The following is a 26,659-nucleotide window of genomic DNA, read 5'->3' on the forward strand; positions in this document are numbered from 1 at the left end:
TTTTTTTAATTTTTATTTTTCACAAAGAGCTTTAGAAGACAAGTAGTTGATCACTTCCTCTCCTGAAATGACACAGCATGACACAGCATGACAGAGTAGGGTGCTGGATGTTGGCTCTTTCGTGTTTCCCAGGCCCCAGTGACCCCGAAGCAAGGCCCACGCCATCCCCTCTGCCCAGTCCACACGCAGCGGCACCAGCCTTGCAGAAGTCAAGGTCGTCTGTCCAGAAGATTCCACCACGGATCCCAAGATCCAGACAAGGTTCCAGACGGGGAATCCAGGTGGTTTAACTCTCAGTGCCAGAGAGCAGGTGCCGTGGCTGCAGGCAAAGCCTCTGACACCGCCTCAAGGTCAGATGTCTTAACTTAAGACTAGAAGGGAGGCAGGAAGAATAATGAGGTCAGAGACCCCTAGCTTGCTGAACAGACAACTTTTTAAAGGAATGCTGGGTCAGCAGTTTGTAACGTTCACAACAAAAGAACGTCACTTAGGATTCCCGACCTGAGCAGGGGGAAGCCATGGCTGGGCTAAGAGAGCCAGAACTTTCTTCACAGTAGAATAGTCCTAATCTAAAATCCTAGAATTTAAGACCAATGTCTTTGAAGAAGGGGAATTAGTAAACCCACCAGACCAGCTGATGGGGGGGGGGGGGTAAGAAAAATTCTCAAACAAAACCACACACAAACAACTCAATCCTCCTCCACTCCCAATACCCCAGGCCACCTCCCACCCCATTAAAAAAATACATCAGGAATGTCACGCACACTTACACACACTAAAATATGCAAACAAAATACAAAATACCCAAGGAAACAGGGATTGCCTAAGGGTTTTTTTCACGAACTCGCCAGATGCTCTTCCTGTTTTGTTTTTTTTCCATAGCTTTGATGACTATGGAGTCGGTCAAGGTCCCTTTCCTCAAGTTTCCTGGCTTATCAGCCAATGTAGAGGAATTTCGGGATGATCAAAGAAGAGAGGCCGAGCCCGAGTTCTGCAGAAGATCTGCCTGGTGCGGCAGCCGGGCGCCCCACCAGGGAGCTCTGCACTGTCACATGCTGTAGCGCCGCCCACGGGATCTGCTCCAACATGGAGGACACGAGGGAGGAGCGTGTGGACAGGATGCTGGGAAGCCTATTTCCAGAGGCGGAGCTTTACCACTGTGGGCACAAGACTGTAAACCTGCTGCAAACCGTCCCACGAGAGCTGAGGATCACGGTGGTGGCGCTGGGGGAGATGATGTAGTCCAGACCCGCCTCTTGTAGAAAATCAGTCTATGAAGACAGTGGCGAGGTTGTCTGCCCGGGATCCTGACTCCGAGAGCTTCCCTGGGGGCTGGCCTCTATCGGTTGATCAGTCCATTGCTTCTGATCAAGGTCTCTCACCTGAAACGGAGAATCGTTGGTTTCCAGATGGTTAGAATCTCCCACTTAACACAAGTCCACCTGGGACGTGTAGGAGACCCAGATCATTGAACCAATGTGTGTCTACACTGACCACTCCCCAGGGTGCCGTTGTGTTTAGTCTATAAACACAATAAAGCTTGGAACATCTGTTTCTCAGCCATACTGTACAGATATCTCCCTCACATTTTGTAAAATAAATAATTCAAACTAGAATGAAAGAGACTCAGGAAAGGACAGTTGTGTCCTCTTAACTGACTCCTAAAACGCATACCTGCAGTTCATTCCCAGGCCGGGGGTGGAGGGGAGCGTCTGACGTGCTGACCCCAGGGACAGAAACTACACACCAGCCCTAACCCCTTATATATTAATTTTATCTTCATAAATAGAGCATCCTAACTCAAGTGGCCACAATAAAAAAGGCCAAAGTTTGTGTTCTTTTTTCCTCAAATAACTACACAACCTCCCAAATATCTACTCAACTATATACCCATATGTCAAACTGGAACCTCTTAATGAGGGCACTGATTGCCATGGTAGTCAAAGGCTGAGTCTCAGACAGACCCAATCCAATACCTATCCCTGCTGGATAACAAGGACTAGGGTGAAAAACTCACTTTGCAATAGGCTTCCTTTACACAAAGAGTTCAATTAACTTGATGTTAAATGATTTGATTTTCCTCCACAAACTAGTTACCTACGCAAGTGTTTAAGATCACATCTGTGACATAAAATTGGACCACTGGACCAACCGATGTGGCCCAGTTGGTATAGCTACCTTGCCCACCCATTCATTGATGTGACAGTGTGGTGACCACCTTTCTCTTGGACAAATGAGTCTCTTAGCTATATTTTTCAACCTTAATGTGAGAACCAGTATCATGTGGGTAATGAATCAAAGGACTAGCTATCTACTTTAAAGTTTCTCTTAATGGTTGCTATAAAGCCTGTCTTTTGGCCAGCCTAGGAAATTTAGGTTTAATTTTCTTATTTTTCCTCCCCTGTCAAAAATATATTAATTTTGATCAATCGCATTTGGCCACTTTGCTTAGATGACCACAAGAAGAGACTGGAGCAAGCGAATGAACAGCCCATCAGAGAGAAACGAAAGGGTGGTGGACCCCGTGTGGAGCCTTCATAGCTCATCCCTCGAAGGCACGGTGTCCAGGGAGGTTGGCGATGGCAGGGCCTCTGTATTCTTGGCATTGTGGTAGATGTGACCTTGCTTCTGGGACTTCCAGGAATGTGTCCTGTCCCAGTCAGTGGCCACTGTCTCATTGTCCCAGATGGTAGAAGTCTCCGTGTCGCTCAGATACCCTGGCTGGCCTGTGTAGTGTGTGGGGTAGATGAGCAAAGGTTCTGCGGAGAAGGCTTTCAAGTCCCTGGATGCGTAATACTCCTTGTACTCCGCCCTGAAAATAAGAAGGGTACAGCGTGTGAGGGGCAGGACGCTCACAGGATGGGGGAGAAGGGAGAGGGACCCTGCTTGTCATCACTTCAGTCATCCCGGGACTCATTTAATTATCTTTTAGTTGTGTCTTTTGTGCACAACTTGGGTCTGTAAATGCAATGAAGGTTTCTTAAAGGCTTTTCAGATGATCTAAACCAGCAGTTCTCAACCTGTGGGTTGCGACCCCGGCAGGATAGCCTAAAGCCATTGGAAAATACATAATGCATATCAGGTATTTACATTCCGAATCATAACTGTAGCAAAATTACAGTTATGAAGTAGCCACCAAAATTATTTTTTGGTTTGGGGTCACCGCAACATGAGGAACTGTATTGCGGGGTCACGGCATTAGAAAGGTTGAGAACCACTGCTCTAAACAAACACACAAAGAGTCAGGGTAGTCCTGTTGTGTTTGGATTGACTAGTTTAAAAGATGAATTTCAGGTCTTACCCTGAAAGTTAAGAATGAAGTTCTGTGGGCCCGCAATAATAAATATATGTGATCACTTTGTAGGAAATGCCCCGTTGCTGGATTAATGAATTAGACAGCAGGACCTGACGGCAGTGAGGGGGTAAGTGAGCTGGGGTAGGCTGGGAGCTCCCTGGGAGTGTCAACCTGAGGGGTGACCTGTGAGTACACCAGAGGTGTTCATTGCCTTTCTGTTAAGGGAATGATGGCTGGCCTCCACATTTCTTCAGGGCACAGCGATCTAGTTAGTCTCCAACATGTATAACGAGGGCTAGGTGCTCCATCTTTGCAGAGGACAGGAGACAAATGAACAAGATGGAGGTCAGGAACTCGCACCTGCTAAAGTGAAGACCATCTGGGTGAAGAGGTAACCTAGCAACTGAGAGAAGGAGCCAAAGTCAGAACCTGGTCTCCTGCTCCATTAATGAATTTAGGAATCATTGACAGAGCAGCTATTAGGTGTTGAGTTTGGTCTCAGCTCTAGGGACACACAGAAATGTAAGACCATACCTACCTCAGGGGCTCATAGATTATTGGGGAGACAGACAAGTAATCCATCAATCACCAAACCCTTCGATAAGTGCTAAATCAGAGTGAACGCTTGGGCAGGGAGTTCAGGGCGACTCACACGGGATGCTTGTTGTACATGATTGGCAGGAACTCGTCCACTGGTAGCATCTTCCCAAAGGGATCAGCTCCAACCAGTTTCTGCGCTCCTTCCAGCGAGATGGCGTAGCCTAATGTCCAGTAGGAATAGTCGGCTTCGACCAGATTGTCCACGTTGGGCACTGCTTTCTCTGGCTCTTTTACCTGCATCCTCTTCCTGCCAATATAGCTAAAAGCAAGTGAGCAGAGGAGAAAATGCCATTTTGACTACCAGGCATCCATAAGAATGGAGCACAGCTTTGCAGACACATTGGAAAGCCTGGACCAATTGTGTCATCTACTAAATGTATCACCTGACCTGTGGTGGCGCAGTGGATAAAGCGGTGACCTGGAATGCTGAGGTTGCCGGTTCAAGGCCCTAAGCTTGCCTGGTCAAGGCACATGGGAGAAATACCTATTAAATGTATCACCCCTCACAGTGCCTCCCATCTGTCACCAGCCATGACTGTCATCTGCCATCAGTGGGGCCACCTCCCTGGCCCCGTCTGCCAGCACCCCATCTACTCTTGCCTAGCAGATGGTGTTTAAGCCAGAAAGTTAAGCTGTGAGGAGATGAGAAGACCTTTCAGATAATGTTCCAAAGGTGGTATGGGATTTCCAGCTCTATGTACAGCGGTTGGCAGGGAACAAAAAAAGGCCAGATGTGAGAATCCTGGGTTATTTTCAAGTCCCCAGAGTTCCAGCCTTCTATGTATTCTGCACAGCTCTCCAAAGGCTGGTGTTAAACACAGGGCAGAAAAGGCTATGGGAAAGAGTCTGCAGTAAAAGACCCAGGAGCCCAGGAGTGGTCCCAAGGGGGTTCTTCCTGGGGAGAATGATGAAAACACCTACATGGCTTTCTCCCCCTCACACTCACCTCGCTCTGCCCACTTCCTCCTGATTGCCCTCCTCGGAGAAAGGCACCCAGGGTGTCCTCTCCATGAGCATCTTCTGCAGCTCGGGTAGTACCCACAGCCACGTCTGCCTTCCCGCCCTCTATGCACGGATCTGCGATCCATTCCTTCTGTCTGGACCTTGTCTGTTTCCCACTTGCCTGAGCAAGTTGAGGAGATGGCTGCTAGGCAAAGCTGACTTCCTCTATTTTGCCCTAAAACTCTCAACATTCGAGGGACTAGAGTCAATAACATTGTAATAGCTATGTCTGCTGCCAGGTGGGTTCTGGGAGTAGCAGGGCGAGCACTTTGTAAAGTGTATGATTGTCTAACCAGGCGTCCCCAAACTGCGGCCCCCAGAGGCCTTTTATCCAGCCTCCCGCCGCACTTCCGGAAGGGGCACCTCTTTCATTGGTGGTCAGTGAGAGGAGCATTGTATGTGGCGGCCCTCCAACGGTCTGAGGGACAGTGAACTGGCCCCCTGTGTAAAAAGTTTGGGGACCCCTGGTCTAACCGCTAAGCTGTACAGCTGAAACTAATACAAAATAGTATTGACTGTCAACTAATTGAAAAAAACAAACAAAATCAGCCTTGGTCAGGTAGATCAGTTAGAGCATTGTTCTGATATGCCACGACTACAGGTTCAATCCCTGGTCAGGGCGCATACAAGAATCAAACCAATGAGTGCATAAATAAGTGGAACAAGAAACTGATGTTTCTTTCTCTCTCTCTTGATTTCTCTTTAAAATCCATTTTTTAAAACAATTAAAAACAGTCAAGGGGTTGCTCTTGTCCAAACCTCCCAAGGTTTGTGGGCTGAGTCTAGGCTCCCCTTCAGTGCTCAGAGGGCACCAGACAGAAAGTACCCTCTACTATGAGACAATCCACTGGTTTGGCAAGATGACAGCTGACGTCAGCAGCTGATGCCAAATTGAAAGCTTAGCATTGGGACTGAGGCATGTTGTAGGTATAAAACACACTGGATTCGGAAGACTGTTAAAAAAAGAACATAGACTATCTAAAAAAGTTTTCAAATACGGATCACGTGTTATAATAATATTTGGATATGTTGGGTTAGAAGACAAATGTATTGTTAAAGTTAATTGCACCAAATTTATTTTTTGCCTTTTTTTTTTTTTTTGTATTTTTCTGAAGTTGGAAACAGGGAGGCAGTCAGACAGACTCCCGCATGTGCCCGACCGGGATCCACCCGGCATGCCCACCAGGGGGCGATGCTCTACCCATCTGGGGCATTGCTCTGTTGCAACCAGAGCCATTCTAGTGCCTGAGATAGAGGCCATGGAGCCATCCTCAGCGCCCAGGCCAACTTTGCTCCAATGGAGCCTTGGCTGCGGGAGGGGAAGAGAGAGACAGAGAGGAAGGAGAGGGGGAGGGGTGGAGAAGCAGATGGGCGCCTCTCCTGTGTGTCCTGGCCGTAAATCGAACCCAGGACTCCTGCACGCCAGGCCGACGCTCTACCACTGAGCCAACCGGCCAGGGCCTATATTTTGCCTTTTTAGTGTGATTACTGGACCATTTTAAATGCTGTAGGTGTCTGCCATTATATTTCTATTAGCACTGGTTCCAATGGTTTGTTCTTGTCTTGTTTACTGTTCCCCTTTTCTGGAAAAATTTCATGTAGCAGCTGTGGACAGCTTATCAGCTCTCATGTTTTGAGTTTAAGTAACATGTGTTTCTTATTCATTTTAGCAAGCGAGAGGTTGAAAAATCCGAAACCACTGAAACACTTTAAGATTATAAATAGATTTCCGTGGAATATTATGACTTGAGCAGCCTGCGAAATTTAAAACATCTTTTTTTTTTCCCCCTTATCATGACAATCATACTTACCTGTGGGTACTTTGTCCCATGAAATACACCAAGAACACTACAAAGGAACAGGGACATAAGCCAGTTCTGAGCTTTGGGCTCCCAGAGTTGAGTCTCTGCGATTCCGGGGCTTAAGTGAACGTTGCCCATGCACAGGTCTGTGGGCAGACAGCAGCTGCCAGGCCCCGCGCCTGCAAGGCCCTCAGCACAGCCACAGAGCCAGACTCGGGAAGGCCGAGGGTCCTGACTTCTGGAGGGTGCAGGAACCGCCATGATCTCAAGGGACAGTGCCAAGTCTAACCACGTGACTCTCTCGGACAGCGAGCCCGTCTCGTTGTATTACACAGAACAGCTGATGGCTGGGTCTGTCTTCCACCGGCCAGTCGAGCCACCACTGGGTTTCTTTTGAGCTCAGACTGGTGCGTTTTCTGGAAGAACAAGTATCCCACCTGGGCCCATAGCTAAGTATCCCTCCCAGGGACAGGAGGGGTGGGTGGGGACAGCTTGTCTGAAGCAACTGCTGCCAAGGGACAGGCCCCTATATGACACAAAGCTGGGGAGGGAACGTAGAGCCTGCGAACTTTCTGCCTCATTGGAGAGAAGTAAAAGTGTCATTTTGGTTTAAAAAGAAAATGAGAGACAGAGGGGAAAGAGAGAGAGAGAACTCAGTCCCCAGAGCAGCAGACAATGAGCATTAGCTCATTGTTAACTTATAAATGTCAGCTCAGAGCCACCGCTCGCTTGCTGAGCCTGGTTTTCTTGCAACAGCCTCTGACCCTCCACCCAGCGCAGCTGCCAGTGTTGCTCCTGTTTGCACATCCCCCTTCCCAGTGTCGGAGCCCGCCCCTGGCCCAGCTTCCCACACCCCACACCCCGCACCCCACACCCCACACCGTCTCAGGCTACAGAAGGAGCCTGCTCTCCCAGGGGCTGACTCAGGTGTGACACAGGACTCCTGCCCCTGAATGAATGCTCCTCCTCCGTCCATCTTCACACCCCCTCCATGGACCACGTGGCATCTAGGGAGGGGTTTCCTCTGTGCTCTAACTGAGCACTTGGTCTGAAGGCCCCCTGATCCGCAGGCCGAATCCCCGTCTCACAAAGGATCTCCCACAGTCCCTTTGTCACCCCGCAGAGTAGGTTGATGCAGAACCCAGTGGTTACCCTCTGCTCACTCCTTGTTTCTGGCAACACTCATGGAGAGAAAACCAGGGGAAGGGAAGCCTGAGCTCTATCCCCTACCGGCCGGGGAGTTGGGCGCTGGCCCTGGAGGGACCCAGTGCCTCTCGGAGCTCTCTGGGAAGCTTGTCACTCACATCAGCTCCCAGTCCAGCTGAGCCTGGTCAATGTCATCCATCAGCTTCATCAGCTTCTTCTTAAACTGATGTTCAAAACGCACATCGTCCTCAATGACAAGAGTCTTCTCCAGCTCTCGGTCTATTACCTGCGAAGGTCATCAGTGGGGAATCGCCCTATGAATACGTATTTGTTCCCAAAGACATCTCCACCCCCATGTTCATCGCAGCATTATTCACGGTGGCCAAGACATGGAAAGAACCCAAGTGTCCCTCGGTAGGGGATTGAATAAAGAAAATGTGGCCCATGTATACAATGGAATACAGGACTACTCAGCTATAAGAAGTGGTGAAACACATTTCTTTTCTCTTGGGTAAAACAGGTTCAGCCCTCTGACCCAGCCCCATGTGACTCCTGTGGGACTCTGTATGGAATCACTTAGTAAATGATGACATACGTGCTAGATACATACAAAGCATTCTTACTAAGGATGAGAGTGCACCAACAGGAGGGTGGCCCTACGAAAAGGGGTATCTCTCCCCTGTCATTGTCCCAGGTGGCACTGAGGTTACCCCTCCCTGTGGCTGGCCTTGTGTCAGAGCAGGACATGAGGCAGCGGCGACTTCCACGCATACTTCCAGATCAGTGATGGGTTCGCTTTACACTGGGCCCTTATTCACCTACAAAGTCCCACTTTCCTTCCTCCCGTTACAGAACTGCACGTGTAATTCAAACGCCCTTTACCTCTTTCCAGATGGAGTGGTGGCTAAGGAAGCAGCCGATCTCGCCCCTGGTAAGAGGCCGGGAGGAGTAGGGGTCCCGGTAGCCAGGCAGCATCTCGATGTTCAGGGCCTTTAGCTGGCTTGTGTTGAGTGCCCTACGCGACAGAGGACATGTCTGAAAATTAACAAGGTGAGATGTCCCCACCACAGAAGCCAGAAAGTAAGTTCTGGGGACGGAGCCTTTACGCACACTGAGAAAAACGTCACAGGCTCCCCACAACTGCTTAGGAGCTCCTTAGGGTCAACGTGTCACGGTAGCATTACGAGTTTTGTGAAGACCAGAGAGAGGTGTCTTCGATTTTGTGCATCCCTCACAATGCCCAACAGAGTTCGAAGCAGCATCAGTTTTTTGACAACTTTGAAAAAAATATTTTCCTAATGAAGGAAAGTGGTTAATAGGAACATTAAATACCAAAAGGGATATGGACAAGAAGGAAGAAGAGAGAAATTGTGGGCATGTGTATTTTTCTTTGGACTTAGTTTTTTTTTTTTTAAGATTAAAAAAATAGCAGAAAGAATCTTGTAAGCCGCAGACAGAAGTGACTTACCACCCCCCACACCATCTCAGCACAGTTAACCCTTTAACAACACAAGTTTGAACTGTGTCAGGTCCCCTTATACGTGGATTGTTTTCAGTAAATGTGTACAATACTGTAAATGTATTTTCACTTCCTTATTATTTTCTTTACTTTTTAAAAAATCTCTAGCTTTACTTTATCATTGGGATACAGTATATAATACATGTAACATACAAAATATGTGCTAATCGTTTGTTTCTGTAATTGGTAAGGCTCTGATCAACACTGGGCAATTATTAGTTAAGTTTTGGGGACTCAGAAGTTATATGCAGATTTTTAAATGCACAGGGGTGAGGACCCCAAACCCACATTGTTCAAGGGTCAACTGTATTCTCAATAAAGTAACAGCCGATTCTCATTAGAAACCATGGAGACCAGAAGACAGTAGGTTGACATATATGATACAAACGTCAGATAAACAATTTTTTGGTATAATAATTTTTTAGTATAAGCCCCATGCCATGTTTGGGACAAATTTATTGGGTGTCCTGTATTTTATGTGGCAACATTACCTAAGAAAATCATCTTGAGGTTTCTTAAATACAGATTTCTGGCCCACCCTAAGATCATGACTCAGCAGCTCTGGGACGGGACCCGGGAAGGGAAGCTGCCCCTTGCCAGCGCCTGAGGACTCTGCCGTGGGTGTCCAGGGCACACCTCAAGAAACCGTGATGAAAGTCTCCAAAGGAATCTTATGAACTTAGAGGCATTCATATTCCAAACGGATACATAACATTGGAACTGCAGTTGTTTTGCAGAAATCTATGCCTTGAAATAGGGCATCAAATAAAAAAACAGTAAAGCAAAAGAAAAGAAAATCACAACAGCAGCAATAACAAAAACCCCTGAAAGAACTGAACCGGTGCCCTGTGTGACTTTGCTGCCACATTCTCGGGAAAAGCTATCGGCCCAGACTGACTGGGGTGAGCATCGCGTGCAACAGAACACACAAACCATTATGCACTTTTCCCATTAATTTCCTTCAAATCGCCCAAGTTTAGATACTTTGCTCCAAATCAGGCTATGAATGCAACTATGAACTCATTCTTTCCAATCCACTGCTGAAATCTGCTGGGAGCTGCCTCAACTATTGTGAGGACTCCATTGCTTCCAGTGTGAGCCTTCAGCGCCATGACGACCGACCATAGACAGCTGGGTGGGGAGTGGACGGCACGCCAGCTCGACATGGAGAGATGAACTTCCATGCTACTCTACGTCATAGCGTGTCTGCCCAAGTAGGCTGCACGGCGCTGTGATATGAATGTGTCTATATTCTAATGGCTGCAGAACCCCCCTCCCCAGAACTACTCTGTCAGATGGGGCACATCTCCAGTTCAACCCCACCCGCAAGGGTTAAAAAACAACCTGACTCACTTTCCATCCACAGCCTCCACAATCTTGACCTCGATCTCCTGCTCATACAGGGTGCGTAACATCCGGTCCCGCCGGTCCTTTCTGCGTTTGAGATTTATCATGAAAATCTAATGCAGGAGGAAAACAAGAAGGAAACATGGATTAGTTAAGTCTTCTTTTAGGCTGTTTGAGAACTGAAATAGATGCAGGACCAACGTTTTAAAGTGTTAGTTAGAATAAGGAGTGGAGATAATAGGGAAAACTGTGGGGAAGATTTGTTTATATTTCATGTCAGGTCAAATGACATAAATCCAAATGAAATTACTTTCCAAACTAAAGCCATTTGCCATGACTTAACCCTCTCTATTTTGCTGATGCTCACTGATGACCATGTTTGCCTTATTTTGAGACAGGAAAGTTGAAAGGTTACTCTTTAGAAGGCTAACAGCGACTTAATCCAAACATAGGGACTTTGGGTAGGAGGCCACTTGGCAAGTGGTTACCTTTATCATCAGACCTGAGTTCCTGTGCTGACTGCTACTTACCAGTGTTTGCCTTGGACCAGTTCCTCTGCCTCAGTTTCCTCACTTGTAAAACTAGGATAATAGTGGTCCTACCTCATGGGTACTAAACAGCAGCTATTATTATATATAACATATATCCCTTGTCAATAAGTGTAAAGTCATTCAAAGAATAAAAAAATAAATAAATCTAGTCTCAACACACATTCGTTTCATTTTAAAAGGGTTCGAATTGAATGATCAGGGTCTCCATTTTAGTAGCTTCTATGTCAAAATTCACCTTTTTTAAAGACGGGAAACATTCTGAAAGAAGTAAAGGGAAGGACCCTTGGCCTTGGGGGTGGCCCTTTGAGGAAGAAAGAAGGGAGAAGTGAAAAGGCTTAACTGAAGGCTTAAATGAAATCCTTAATTTCCACGTATAGGAAAAGCTATAGAGAGGACACCTACTGGTCCCAAAGCAGATGCATTCAGAACATGAGGGCTGGGTCCCCCTGTGCACCCACTTTACTCCCTACGTCCCTGATGGCCGCACTAAACTCTTACCTACAGATAATGAGGCTGTCCTAACTAGTCTCAGATTTAAGGAGCCACAGAAGGGCCTGAAGCCTCATGAGTGCTATTACAGGTAAATTAGCATTTTAATAGGGTGTCTTTGCTATGAGCACAGAAGAAATAAAATCCCTTTGAACATTAAAATAGTTCTCCAAGTGAGGGAGACTTCAGCTGCTAGCAAGACGTGATGAAACAGCACGGAAAAGGGGAAACCTATAGAATAAGCCAGATGTCACTGGCTTCCTCCTGCCTAGCCATCTGAGTGACATTTAGGCAGACATTTAATGTCACAGGCCCCTGTTTGCTAAAAGAGGGAGTTGAAGAAACTCCTCTTTCAAGTCCAGTACAGATGAAAACGGCTATGATCCATGGTTTACAACAGAGTTGCTTTATGCTGTGTGGAGAATAAAGAAGAAACTGTATCTTTTCACCAGCCTGGAGTTCGGACTATATTGGGTAAAACTTTGGTTCACATGGTCATTCTGGGTGTGCTTATCAAGGTAGTATATGATTTCCTGGGATAAAAAGCTACACTAACATTTCAACTCTTTCTTACAAAACAGTCTCACTTCCACCCATTTATAAAGCTCTTGCAAAGAAACCGATGGGGGAGCAAGATGTCTTCTTTCAAAAATCATCCACTTGATTTAGGGCAAAGGGAGTTGGACACATCATGATTTCCTCACCTCCTTTGCTTACCTAACTGGGCAATTGTTTTTTAAAAACACAATTTCCATGGTGACCATTTGCCTTGTTACTTGGAATTTTGTAATTTTGTGGGTGGTGCTCTTTTCTTTTTCATTTTCTTCCTGTGTAGAATCATTCTGCAATGGGCCATGTTCCACCCCCAGATTTTGCAGATATGGAAAGGGCACTGCTCTTGGGCGCACGAGAAGCCCCCTAGGGTCATTCTAGGAGAGCCAAACAAAACAAAATCCAAAAAAATTTTTTAAATGCAACAAAAAAGTCTCCTCAAACCAGGGCCCTTTAGCCTTGGATGACTTCAGGAAATAACAATCCTGTCCCAGTTTCTACCAGGACAAGTGCAATGAAAACCATAGCCACGAAGGGAAAACACAGACAGCTCGCTCCTACTTAGTAAACGGTAAACAGAGAAAGAGCCACAGGGCCAGAGGCAACCCAGACACCACCTCCGAGGTCATGAAGTACTGGGAGGGAGGGGAAGGCCTGGAAAATCTTTTCTACCATCCTTGCTCTGTTCAGGACAGAGAGCTGATTACCCCGGGCTCAGGAGAGTGGAGTCCCTGTGCCTAGGTCACTTTCTAGAGTTGGCATTTTCCAGAAGGATTCTAGGAGTGACGAGTCGTCACACCCACATCTACATGGAAGACCGGAGCTAGAAGATCTCAATTTTGTCCCATTTATTTGCTTTGGTTCAATCCTTGTAGGAATGTGTTTATAGAAGGAAAATGAATATGTGTAAAGACACAGGTCCTATTACCTGAAGAACTAAGAGCTTCAGGGAAGGAAAGCTACAGTAATCCACAGAAGCCAGACCAGTGTGCTGTGCGGGTCTACAATTTCTGCAGCCCTGGTGGTTTTTAAGAAACTGTTTATACTTTAATTCCTCTCTCCTACATTTAAAATCATCTCTTCTCATTCTGTCCTCTGTGCAAATAGCACAATAGTGGCTAACTCTTTTTCACTCAATAGTCTTGAAACACTTACTCCCGTACCAGAAATTCAGCTCTATGTGAATATTATAGACAACACCCCAGTTCCCAGTTTCAGCAGCTCTGTATGATGGTTGTACTTGGAGAGCCTGCATTATATGATATAGGGTGACAAATAAGGCACTTTCTTTTAATGGAGCAGTGGCAATGATCACAGAGCATAAAGCCCAGCCTGTAATGTATCCAGAATCCATGGAAAAATTCTGTTTGTGGACTCCTGATGCACACCCTCACCTCTGGACCACCAAGCTCCTGAATACTGATGGGCAGCCACATGACAGCAGGGACCATGAAGGAGTCAGTGACTCAGAGTCACATTTCTGGCCCCACCAAATATCAAATATGTCGGGCGTATTACCAAGAGAGGCGTCTCTTTGTATTTCTGCTTCATTCTTGATAAAATTGAAACAATAAACATGGCCCTCGGAGAGCTATTAGAAAGTTCTTGTTTGGCTGCTGAAAGGTAGGATTTCGGAACAGTTTCTTCTGTCTCTTTTCCTTTGTCTTCGCACTCCTACCTGCTAGCCTTTCCCCACAGAATAGCAGAAAGAGAATAAAGTACATAGTTCCAGAACAGTCTCCACCCACTTGGGATAAAGTTCAAGTTCTCTAATATCTAAAACAGCCTCTTTACCTTGCCCTTGAGTCTGGATAAAAAGGTTGACAAAATCTGATAATTTTAGAAAAAAATATCAAATTCGCTTTTACTATTAAAGAGTCACTTCTTTTTAATTCGGTGATTAATTTACTTTTAACACGATGCTCCTTTTATAAGATAAGGAAGCTGAGGCACAAAAAAACAAGTAGTAGGCCCTGGCCGGTTGGCTCAGCGGTAGAGCGTCGGCCTGGCGTGCAGAAGTCCTGGGTTCGATTCCCGGCCAGGGCACACAGGAGAAGCGCCCATTTGCTTCTCCACCCCCCCCCCCTCCTTCCTCTCTGTCTCTCTCTTCCCCTCCCGCAGCCAAGGCTCCATTGGAGCAAAGATGGCCCGGGCGCTGGGGATGGCTCCTTGGCCTCTGCCCCAGGCGCTAGAGTGGCTCTGGTTGCGGCAGAGCGACCCCCCGGAGGGGCAGAGCATCGCCCGCTGGTGGGCAGAGCATCGCCCCCTGGTGGGCGTGCCGGGTGGATCCTGGTTGGGCGCATGCGGGAGTCTGTCTGACTGTGTCTCCGTTTCCAGCTTCAGAAAAATACAAAAAAAAAAAAACAAACCAAAAAACAACAACAAGTAGTTTCCCCCAAGATCTCAGTGCCTTTTCTGCGGCCAACCCAATCTTGCCAGCTCTCAGACGTATGCTCAGGCTTCTGTTGCAATATACACATAATATGCATACTACACACTTGCACATGTGTGCATGTGCACACACAGAGACATCTCTCTTACCTCATCAAAGCCCATCTTGTCTGGATATTTAGGGACAACTGAGACAAACTGGGAGGGTTCCATTGGAGGACGATCAACTGAAAGACACAAGAAACACGCAGAATGCTTTGTTAGTGAGAGAGAGCAGAATCCCATCCACACACCCGATCTCTGGGAACAGAACCTGGGGGCCCAGGGCAGGGATAACCTGTCAACACTTCTCCAGGATGGAGTGGCCACACAACAACCCTGCTGGCCGGGGCGCTGGTTTTGAGAGCACTTGTTTATATGCAGGTCACAGTATTTGCTCCATTTCCCTTACGACTTATTGTCAGAGCATTTAGGAGGTAGTTTAGCATAATGGTTAAGGACGAGGACTCTGCAGTCAGATGACCTAGGTCCAGACTTTGGTCTGTGAAGGTCTCTGGAACTTCTCTTAGTTCACTTCTCTGAGCCCCGTTCTTTCTGTGTAAAATTGGGATAATAAAAGTATATCTTTTAGGATGTTATAAAATGTAAATGATACCGCATGTAAAGCACTCACCACAATAAATTAACATAATAAATATTCAATAACTCTTAGCTATTACTGTGGCCCGTGATGAAAGAGCTCAGAAATAAGCCAGACTGTCTCTGAACAATGCCTTTTCTATACAGTTAGCATGGTCAGAGGCTAGGACTATTTTTACCCCAGCCAGGCAGGTTTAGCTACAGGTACACAAAAGGTCCTTTATTTTAATACAAACTCAAGGTCTGAGGGCCGGCCCAGATGCCAGAACTAGGAACAGGGCTAACAAGGAAGTTTCCAGATAGAAGGGACATCACATCTTAAGTAATAAAAGTTTTATTTACTTGATACTCCAAAAATAAAAACAAAACAACTATCTTTACAAACTGTGTATTTTAAAGGTTGGTTGCCACATTGATTAAAAAACCTGAGATGGTCTTGAAGAGTTTTGGTGTATTGCACATATTCAAAGTACTCATTTGGTTTTTCTTAAAGAGAAACTACAAGAAAAATTAAAAATGAAAGCTAGTCAGTGGGTTATTTGAAGAACTAAGGGTGATGGCCATTATGGTGGTCACCAACATTCATTCTCTTCTAGTCCAGGTACACGAGAGGAGGACATTCCCCCACCCTTGAGGTTAGTCATGGCCACGCGAATTCCCGCCACTCCACTCCACTCCACTCCACTCCACTCCACTCCACTCCACTCCACTCCACTCCACTCCACTCCTCCACTCCACTCCACTCCTCCACTCCACTCCACTCACTCCACTCCACTCACTCCACTCCCCTCCACTCCATTCACTCCACTCCACTCCACTCCACTCACTCCACTCCACTCACTCCACTCCACTCCACTCCACTCCACTCCACTCACTCCACTCCACTCCACTCCTCCACTCCACTCACTCCACTCACTCCACTCCACTCCACTCCTCCACTCCACTCCACTCCACTCCACTCACTCCACTCCACTCCACTCCTCCACTCCACTCACTCCACTCCACTCCACTCCTCCACTCCACTCCACTCACTCCACTCCACTCCACTCCTCCACTCCACTCCACTCACTCCACTCCACTCCACTCCTCCACTCCACTCCACTCCACTCACTCCACTCCACTCCTCCACTCCACTCCACCCCACTCCGCCACTCCACTCCTCTACTCCACTCCACTCCACTCCTCCACTCCACTCCACTCCTCCACTCCACTCCTCCACTCCACTCCTCCACTCCTCCACTCCACTCACTCCACTCCACTCCACTCCACTCCTCCACTCCACTCCACTCCTCCACTCCACTCCACTCCTCCACTCCACTCCTCCACTCCTCCACTCCACTCCACTCCACTCCTCCACTCCACTCCACTCACTCCACTCCACTCCACCCAACTCTTTCCACTCCACTCCTCCACTCCACTCCACTCCACTCCTCCACTCCACTCCACTCACTCCACTCCACTCCACCCAACTCTTTCCACTCCACTCCTCCACTCCACTCCACTCCACTCCACTCCACTCCTCCACTCCACTCCACTCCACTCCTCCACTCCACTCCACTCCACTCACTCCACTCCACTCCTCCACTCCTCCACTCCACTCCACTCCACTCCTCCACTCCACTCCACTCACTCCACTCCACTCCACCCAACTCTTTCCACTCCACTCCTCCACTCCACTCCACTCCACTCCTCCACTCCACTCCACTCCACTCCTCCACTCCACTCCACTCACTCCACTCCACTCCACCCAACTCTTTCCACTCCACTCCTCCACTCCACTCCACTCCACTCCACTCCTCCACTCCACTCCACTCCACTCCACTCCTCCACTCCACTCCACTCCACTCCTCCACTCCACTCCTCCACTCCTCCACTCCACTCACTCCACTCCACTCCACTCCTCCACTCCACTCCACTCCTCCACTCCACTCCACTCACTCCACTCCACTCCACCCAACTCTTTCCACTCCACTCCTCCACTCCACTCCACTCCACTCCTCCACTCCACTCCACTCCACTCCACTCACTCCACTCCACTCCACCCAACTCTTTCCACTCCACTCCTCCACTCCACTCCACTCCACTCCACTCCTCCACTCCACTCCACTCCACCCCACTCCTCCACTCCACTCCTCCACTCCTCCACTCCTCCACTCCACTCCACTCACTCCACTCCACTCCACTCCACTCACTCCACTCCACTCCACTCACTCCACTCCACTCACTCCACTCCTCCACTCCACTCCACTCCTCCACTCCACTCCTCCACTCCTCCACTCCACTCACTCCACTCCACTCCACTCACTCCACTCCACTCCACTCCACTCCTCCACTCCACTCCTCCACTCCACTCCTCCACTCCACTCCTCCACTCCTCCACTCCTCCACTCCACTCCACTCCACTCACTCCACTCCACTCACTCCACTCCACTCCACTCCTCCACTCCACTCCACTCCACTCACTCCACTCCACTCCACTCCTCCACTCCACACCACTCCACTCACTCCACTCCTCCACTCCACTCCACTCCACTCCTCCACTCCACTCCTCCACTCCTCCACTCCACTCCTCCACTCCACTCCACTCCACTCACTCCACTCCACTCCACTCACTCCACTCCACTCCTCCACTCCACTCCTCCACTCCACTCCACTCCACTCCTCCACTCCACTCCACCCCACTCCTCCACTCCACTCCTCCACTCCACTCCACTCCTCCACTCCACTCCTCCACTCCACTCCACTCCACGCCACTCCACTCCACTCCACCCCACTCCACCCCACTCCTCCACTCCACTCCTCCACTCCACTCCACTCCACTCCTCCACTCCACTCCTCCACTCCACTCCACTCCACTCCTCCACTCCTCCACTCCACTCCACTCCACTCCACTCCACCCCACTCCACCCCACTCCTCCACTCCACTCCTCCACTCCACTCCACTCCACTCCTCCACTCCACTCCTCCACTCCACTCCACTCCACTCCTCCACTCCACTCCACTCCTCCACTCCACTCCACTCCACTCCTCCACTCCTCCACTCCACTCCTCCACTCCACTCCTCCACTCCTCCACTCCACTCCACTCCACTCCTCCACTCCACTCCACTCCACTCCACTCCTCCACTCCACTCCACTCCACTCCTCCACTCCACTCCACTCCTCCACTCCACTCCTCCACTCCTCCACTCCACTCCTCCACTCCACTCCACTCCACTCCTCCACTCCACTCCACTCCACTCCACTCCTCCACTCCACTCCACTCCTCCACTCCACTCCACTCCACTCACTCCACTCCACTCCACTCCACTCACTCCACTCCACTCACTCCACTCCTCCACTCCACTCCACTCCTCCACTCCACTCCTCCACTCCTCCACTCCACTCACTCCACTCCACTCCACTCCACTCCACTCCACTCCACTCCTCCACTCCACTCCTCCACTCCACTCCTCCACTCCTCCACTCCTCCACTCCACTCCACTCCACTCACTCCACTCCACTCACTCCACTCCACTCCTCCACTCTACTCCTCCACTCCACTCCACTCCACTCCTCCACTCCACTCACTCCACTCCACTCCACTCCTCCACTCCACTCCACTCCACTCACTCCACTCCACTCCACTCCTCCACTCCACTCCACTCCACTCACTCCACTCCTCCACTCCACTCCACTCCACTCCTCCACTCCACTCCTCCACTCCTCCACTCCACTCCTCCACTCCACTCCACTCCACTCCACTCACTCCACTCCACTCCACTCCACTCACTCCACTCCACTCCACTCCACTCCACTCCACTCACTCCACTCCACTCCTCCACTCCACTCCACTCCACTCCTCCACTCCACTCCTCCACTCCACTCCACTCCACTCCACTCCTCCACTCCACTCCACTCCACTCCTCCACTCCACTCCACTCCACTCCTCCACTCCACTCCACTCCTCCACTCCTCCACTCCACTCCACTCCACTCCACTCCACTCCACTCACTCCACTCCACTCCTCCACTCCACTCCACTCCACTCCTCCACTCCACTCCTCCACTCCACTCCACTCCACTCCACTCCTCCACTCCACTCCTCCACTCCACTCCACTCCACTCCACTCCACTCCACTCCACTCCACACCACTCTTCCACTCCACTCCACTCCTCCACTCCACTCCACTCCACTCCACTCCACTCCACTCCACTCCACTCCACTCTCCAAACCCTCCTTTCACCATTAACCCAGCCCCACCACAATGATCATATTAGTAGGTTGATATGGAGAAGCCACAGATTTGAAGCAGCCCAGAATGGTGTGCCGACCTATGGCGGGCAGCAGTCCAGGAAAGATATCAGATCACTGCAGACTCTGCACAGCCAAAAATATCAATAAGACAACGCTGTGCTAAGCCAAGGAGATTCGGGCACTGTTTGATATACCAGCATAACCTAGCTCATCTTGACTGAGATACAGTCCGAAGGGCATTAGTTAATTAACTTATCCTTCACTGGGATATTAAAGAGAACACAGGATATCCAGTTTCACTTATGATCAAATAATGTGAAGTTCTAGAAGATAGTGAGATAGCTTTCCCAAGCCAAACACAAGCGCTGGGCTCATTACTTCGATCCCTAGCCCTTAGAGTCACATTGCTGTGTGTACTCAGAACACTTGTTTCTGTTTCCATTAGCAACCCAGAATGTTTTGGTCCTTTCTGTTCCACCCTACTCCTCATTAGTTTCTTTCAAAATCAACAAATATTTATTGAGGGTCTGCTATGTACAGAGTGAGGATTTAAGAGAAAGTAACTTAACATCCTTCCTTGTTCATACCGTTGTTTGAGGAGCTGTCTAGCTCTCCTTCCTTTGGCTGTAGACTTGGGAGGGGGGTATTTACTGAGTTATCCTTTCCACTCTCCTGGTCTCTGTTCGGCATTCACATGGCCTGTGTGGCTTTAACGTTTCAGCCAAACAGACTGCTTTTAGTCACTTTGCTTCCATCAAACGTGGGTGGTCATTGTGTTCATAGAAGAGGCTCAAAAAAGCCCAAAGTGGCTGGCTCTTGAAAACCACCATTGAGCAAAAATATGAGAATTTTGCCACTGAAGGCAGAGAGCTAAGCCATCAGGAAAAACAGGAAACAATATGAGTTAGAACTGAGAAACTCACTACGTGGGTAGAAAGTGTGTCTTTGCTGACATCAGACTTGAAGGTTAGGTATATCCCAGCATCTGCTTGGGGTCATTTCTGACTCTGTCATTCACAATTTATCATGTCCCTCACTGAACCCTTCCTGATACATTTTCCCTCCCTGTGCCACCACTTGGTGCAATATGTTTCTTTGGCTCCTGCATAGTTTCAAGATCTAGGAATAATAATAGCTACTGTTATAGAGTTCTTAATACTCACTGAACCCTGTGCTACACTCTTGACATATGGAATCACATTTATTTAATTTTCACAATATATACCATAGGATAGGTCTGAGTGTCTTCATTTTTACAGATAAGTAAACAAAGACTTAAATAACTTGTCCAAGGTCACAGAGCTGATAGAACTGATATTTGAAGCTAGGCATGACTCCTATACTTGAACTCTTAACCCCCAATCTCTACTCTACCCCCAAAGCTAGTCCTTGGTAGTCACTGGAGTCAAACTGCTTTTGGGAAACTGGTCTGAGTTTTTGGTCGCTCAGCTAGTTAAGTCCTTGCTCCTGGGTGACCACCACTTATTGCTCTTTCTGTGGTCTACACAGGAGCACCCACCACCCAGCATACAATTACCAGCTCAGTCATGCTCAGAAAAGTATTTGAGAAATTGTGCTTGGACCGAATCCTAATATTTCTCTATAGATTCTCCTGAAATTCCATTGCCCTAGCTCGGGTCCTCCCTCACTGTGCTTGGGGTGTTTTCATATTTATCAAACACTCATATGCTCTTACTCTGCCTCGTTCTAACTCATTGTGCACACTGTGAAAATAATTTTCTTCCGCAGAAACAGCTCTGTTCTTGACCACAAGAGTCAAGCCCAACACTTGAGTGCTTTACAATTTAAGTGCTTTCATATAGACCACATCGTTTTTTGATCTTCACTCTTATTGCTGTTGTTTTTTGTATGGATGAAGAAATTGAGGCCAAACCAGAGGTAGACTTGCCTGAAGTCAAATAGGGGGTGATGGGCGGAGCTGTAAGTTGGTTCTAGACCTTATGACTTCAGATCCAATGTTCTTAATAATCTTCACATGACATTCTGTTGACTCAAAGTGTCATTGCTGAGAACAGGCTCCGAAGATTTCCAGTCTCACGTCTGATTTGCGAGAGCAAACTCCTCATGCCTCGTACTCATTTACTTCTGTCACTTTGGTAAGATCCAACTTTCTGTCATTCACCCCCCACATTTTGGTGCAGGAAGCACATCCATGAATTTCTAAGGGACTGAATGAGTAAGTCCATGTGGAGCGATGGGCACAGTGCTATTCATAAGGGTTACCCCTTGAGCTTGCTCCCCATCTCCCACCCACCCAAACTCTTCCACACTAATCTCTGGAACTCCAGTCTGTGATTCATAAACTCTCTGACATGTTCAGCCCCTACACTCTCTCTGGCTGTCTTTTCACCTTTTTGTTTTAATTAAAAGCTGGCTTTCTTTTGAAGACACTGCCTCCCATTCAGCTGTCAGAGTAGAAGGTGATTTTTCTCATATCCGCCAACTCACTCCAAATTGTTTCTCTCATCCTTCGTAAGTACCTGCTTCTCTGAAGCATCTTTACACACTCACTCCCTCCTCATCAGGCCCCTTCAGCCACTGATGATTGAGGCCTCTCATAGGCTCACTGTCCCTCCCATCATTCTTAGAAACCTCAGCATCTACTGGGTATATACCCCAAAACTCAGAAACATTGATACGTAAAGACACATGCAGCCCCATGTTTATTGCAGCATTGTTCACAGTGGCCAGGACATGGAAACAACCAAAAAGCCCATCAATAGATGACTGGATAAAGAAGATGTGGCACATATACACTATGGAATACTACTCAGCCATAAGAAATGATAACATCGGATCATTTACAGCAAAATGGTGGGATCTTGATAACATGATACGAAGTGAAATAAGTAAATCAGAAAAAAAACAGGAACTGCATTATTCCATACGTAGGTGGGACATAAAAGTGAGACTAAGAGACATTGATAAGAGTGTGGTGGTTATGGGGGGAGGGGGGAGAGGGAGAGGGAAAGGGGAGGGGGAGGGGCACAAAGAAAACTAGATAGAAGATGACAGAGGACAATCTGACTTTGGGTGATGGGTATGCAACATAATTGAATGACAAGATAACCTGGACTTGTTATCTTTGAATATATGTATCCTGATTTATTGATGTCACCCCATTAAAAAAATAAAATTATTATAAAAAAAAAAAAGAAAAGAAACCTCAGCATCTCCGTGGTGATCCATGTAACAGCCTGTTGGTTTTTAGGTCCTAGAGCTTAATACCAACCAATGCTCATTCTTTCAGTGACCCGCTACCACGTCTAAACCCATCAAACCCTTCATGCCCTTGCTTCCATCGGTACCCAACCCAGAACTTGTGGTCAAGCACTCGAACCATTTCTTGGAAAGACTCTTGAATCTCTTCCACTGATCTTGTTTGGGGAAAACTGCCATTGTGGTTAAACTCAATTGTTCACTTAATCAGCACCAAGAAAAATACAGCAAGAGAAATTCACACAGTTGTTTTGAATGAGTCATTTCAAAACTAGAACCATAGAAGTCAAATTGGTTATAGTTGCCACACTGCCAAATGATGCAACTATATGTGTATGTGTGTGTGTGTGTGTGTGTATGCATGTATGCCTCCATAGTACATTTACTTTCCCATTCTCTAAGAGATCTATTTCATATCTTTTTCTCTCTCCTGAAATCTCCCAACATCTCTCTCAAGCTGATGCTGGACTACATATGTCATAGAGAAAATATTCAAAGTCAGATTAGACCTTCCTTTTCCTTCAACCTCAAGTTTACAAACTCAGATGCACTGTACCCACAGACGTTGACTTCTACACATTGGCTACAGTGGAAGAACCATCCTTGTTCCAAGGACGACCTCTCCAATGTTGTCCTGGATACAGTGCCTCTTCTAGAACTCCTACATTATCAACTTCTCCTTATACATTGGATCCTTTCATTAGCATACGAATATGCTAAAATCATATCTTCAAAAACAAACAACACGCAAAACAAAACCACCTCTGCTTTGATCTCTCATTGCCTTCCTACTACCATCCTTATCCTCTATTCCCATCCCAACAAGATTCCCCCTTCTCATCTCCCCACTGTCCTCTCTTCAGTCCGCTCCAATGGGCTTATGTCCCCATCATTGCACTGAAGTGGCTCCTACCAAGGTCATCACAGATTTCTATCTTGACAGAACAAGTGACCAACTCCCTATCCTCATTTTACTTGACTTTTCAGCAGCATCTGGCTCCCTCTTGAACATGTCTCAACTTTTCCTTCCAGCTTTCTGGCTGTTCACCTCCCCCAGGGATCTGTCCTCCTCCCTCTCCTCTCCCCTTTCAACCTTCTATTACCAAACAAGTTCACACTGTTCCATGGCTTCAAACATTCTTTTAATGTTAATGACTCTCAAATGCCTGTCTCCAGCAGGAGTCTCTCCCTGAACTCCATATTCCTAGAGCCAAGTATCTCCCGACCTTTCCACTCAGAGGCTCAATAAGTATCTTAAACTTACATCGCCAAGACTTATCTCCCCAAATCTTTTCCCACGAAGCCTTTCTCACTTCATTAAATGGTATTCCAAGCCAAAATCCTTGAGTCATCCTTAATTCCTTCCTTTCCTCATGGGCCACATTCAGGTTTCTGTAAGTCCTGTTGGCTCTACCACCAAAATAGATCCTAAATCTACCTGCCTCTCATCACCTCCCTGCTGGGGCTTGCATCCCAGCTACCATCATCTCTCACCAAGAGAGATATACTGGTCACCCTCCTCTGAAGTGTCGGCATCAGAGTCTGATCTTACTAACTGCCTAAATTACATCATGCAGCTCCCCCTCCCCCACTCTGCAGGCAACCCCATTATTCTTGTATCAAAATACAAATTCCTTACTGTGGCCACAAGACTGCAGGGTCTGGACACCTCTTCCTCCGTGACCTCATCTCCCTTCTGCTCCAGCCCTCACTCCCTATACTCCAACCACATTGGCCTTTTGTTCCTGGAGCACCGTGAGTTCTTTCTTAATAGCCTGTGCAGTGTTGTTCTTCTGCTTGAAACACTCTTCCTCCAAAGATTCACGTGGCTAATTCCTGGATAGCTTGTCTCTCTCTGTGTGTGTGGGAATAAAAATTCCTTCTGCCAATTTTGTTCATGGCTATATCCCCAGACTCTTAAACAATCATGGGGTATAGTAAGTGCTTAATACGTATAGCCTGATTCTCTCTTCTAACACCTTCCTTGGCTCCTTGTTGCTTTTAGGAGGAGCATTCTGCTTTCGCTGGGACCACAACCATGGAGCCATCCCAACCCTCAAACTTTATTTCCTTCTGTTACTAAAAGCCAACTCTCTTCCAGAGTGAGAATGCTTTTTGATCAATACCTTTGCTCAGTTTGGATCCGCTGCCCGCCGTGCCCTCAGTGTATCCCTCCTTCTGTTTAAGCTCCATGCTGCCGTCGGGACTCAGCTTAGGGAACACCACGACTTTTCACTCCGCTAGATCACCCCAGCCCCGCAATCTCCTCCTAATCCAAACTCCTACTGCCTTCTATCTGCTCCTTTCGCAAAGCACTATACTGCATCATTGGAGTCTTTGCCCCATGTCTTGTCTCCTCAGTTAAATATAAATGCACGAAGCAGAGGATTGGCTATAAAATGTTTAAAATCCCCTGTCCCGGACCTGGCTGGTTGGCTCAGTGGTAGAGCATCGGCCTGGCGTGCAGGAGTCCCTGGTTCGATTCACAGCCAGGGCATGCAGGAGAAGTGCCCATCTGCTTCTCCACCCCTCCCCCTCTCCTTCCTCTCTGTCTCTCTCTTCCCCACCAGCAGCCAAGGCTCCACTGGAGTAAAGTTGGCCCGGGCGCTGAGGATGGCTCTATGGCCTCTGCCTCAGGCGCTAGAATGGCTCTTGTTGCAACAGAGCAACGCCCCAGATGGGCAGAGCATCGCCCCCTGGTGGGCATGCCTGGTGGATTCCGGTCGGGCGCATGCGGGAGTCTATCTGATTGCCTCCCCATTACCAACTTCAGAAAAATACAAAAAAAAAAAAAAAAAAAAAAATCCCCTGTCCCTTCCCCATGTCCCTCACACATTGTGGGTAGGAATTCAGCGTTTGCACATGAATATAATGCCTGTTCTGTGCTTCACCGGGCACAGTCTCTTAGCAGCTCTTCGTTTCCTGCATGTTGGGTTCCAGAGGTGGCCAAAGTGCTTTTAAGGCCTCGCTTATCTTTCCTGAGGACCCTTGACAGACGCGATTTCATGGTCAGCATATTGCTATGAATTCTCCATGGGCCTGCAGTTTATATTGCTGCATTATTACCCTCAACCGTTCTCTTCCAATTATTTTCTTATTCCAATTATCTTCTATCTTTTAAAATGCAGGATCTAAAATTTTAATAAAACTATAACTAGAAAGAGTAAATACAAGGATTAAATAAAATGCCATTTATAAAGCGCCGGAACTTTATATACTGCTCACAAAAATTAGGGGATATTTCAAAATGAATATGAAGCTATAAAATAACCCCTAATTTTTGTGAGCAGTATATATGCCCACCCACTCTAGCCATACTTCTCTGAGCACGAGAGTGACTGTCTGAAATCCAGATTTCAACCTGACATTTTCCCACTAAAATCGCCTTACATGCTCCCTTTCCTTCAGAAAAAAGTCCAAACACCTTCTTATACATCAGTGGCCCTCCTGGCTGGACATACATCCCACCCACTGCCCGCATATACAGATTTATGCTCTAGTGAGGAGTAACTGAAGTTCTTAGATACTGTGTGAAAACTCAGTGTAAGTAGTCCCTCCTTCGGGATGCTGTTTCCAACACCCTTTCCTGGGTAGCGTGGATCTGTGACTTTCTCCTCTAGCCACCAGTACATTGTACGTAATAATTGGTGTGGCTACTGATTAATGAGCATTCACCAGTTCTGATGTCACACTAGAACTGGAGGCCATAACAGCACAGTGTGTAAGGACATGAGTTTTGGAGACTGCAAGATTGGTTCAAAGCCCTATCTATCATTTGTTCAGCAGACTGAGCTGGGCAAGTTACTTAAACTCTCTATGCTCAATTTCTTCATCTTTAATGGAGGGATAAA

General features: G+C 47.6%; 1 protein-coding gene across 1 annotated transcript in view; it reads right to left on the reverse strand.

Annotated features, from left to right (window-relative positions):
* COLGALT2 (collagen beta(1-O)galactosyltransferase 2) overlaps nucleotides 1-26,659 on the reverse strand; it is an 84,393-nt gene continuing 57,734 nt past the window's right edge. The window contains exons 7-12 of the mRNA XM_066261324.1: nucleotides 14,845-14,921; nucleotides 10,718-10,824; nucleotides 8,728-8,860; nucleotides 8,004-8,131; nucleotides 3,948-4,154; nucleotides 1-2,812 (exon numbers count right to left, since the gene is read on the reverse strand). Coding sequence (XP_066117421.1) covers nucleotides 2,536-2,812; nucleotides 3,948-4,154; nucleotides 8,004-8,131; nucleotides 8,728-8,860; nucleotides 10,718-10,824; nucleotides 14,845-14,921 — 929 coding nt within the window. The 3' untranslated portion in view covers nucleotides 1-2,535. The remainder of the gene's footprint in view (nucleotides 2,813-3,947; nucleotides 4,155-8,003; nucleotides 8,132-8,727; nucleotides 8,861-10,717; nucleotides 10,825-14,844; nucleotides 14,922-26,659) is intronic.

Source organism: Saccopteryx bilineata, chromosome 2, assembly GCF_036850765.1.
Source record: "Saccopteryx bilineata isolate mSacBil1 chromosome 2, mSacBil1_pri_phased_curated, whole genome shotgun sequence".
Taxonomy (NCBI): domain Eukaryota; kingdom Metazoa; phylum Chordata; class Mammalia; order Chiroptera; family Emballonuridae; genus Saccopteryx; species Saccopteryx bilineata.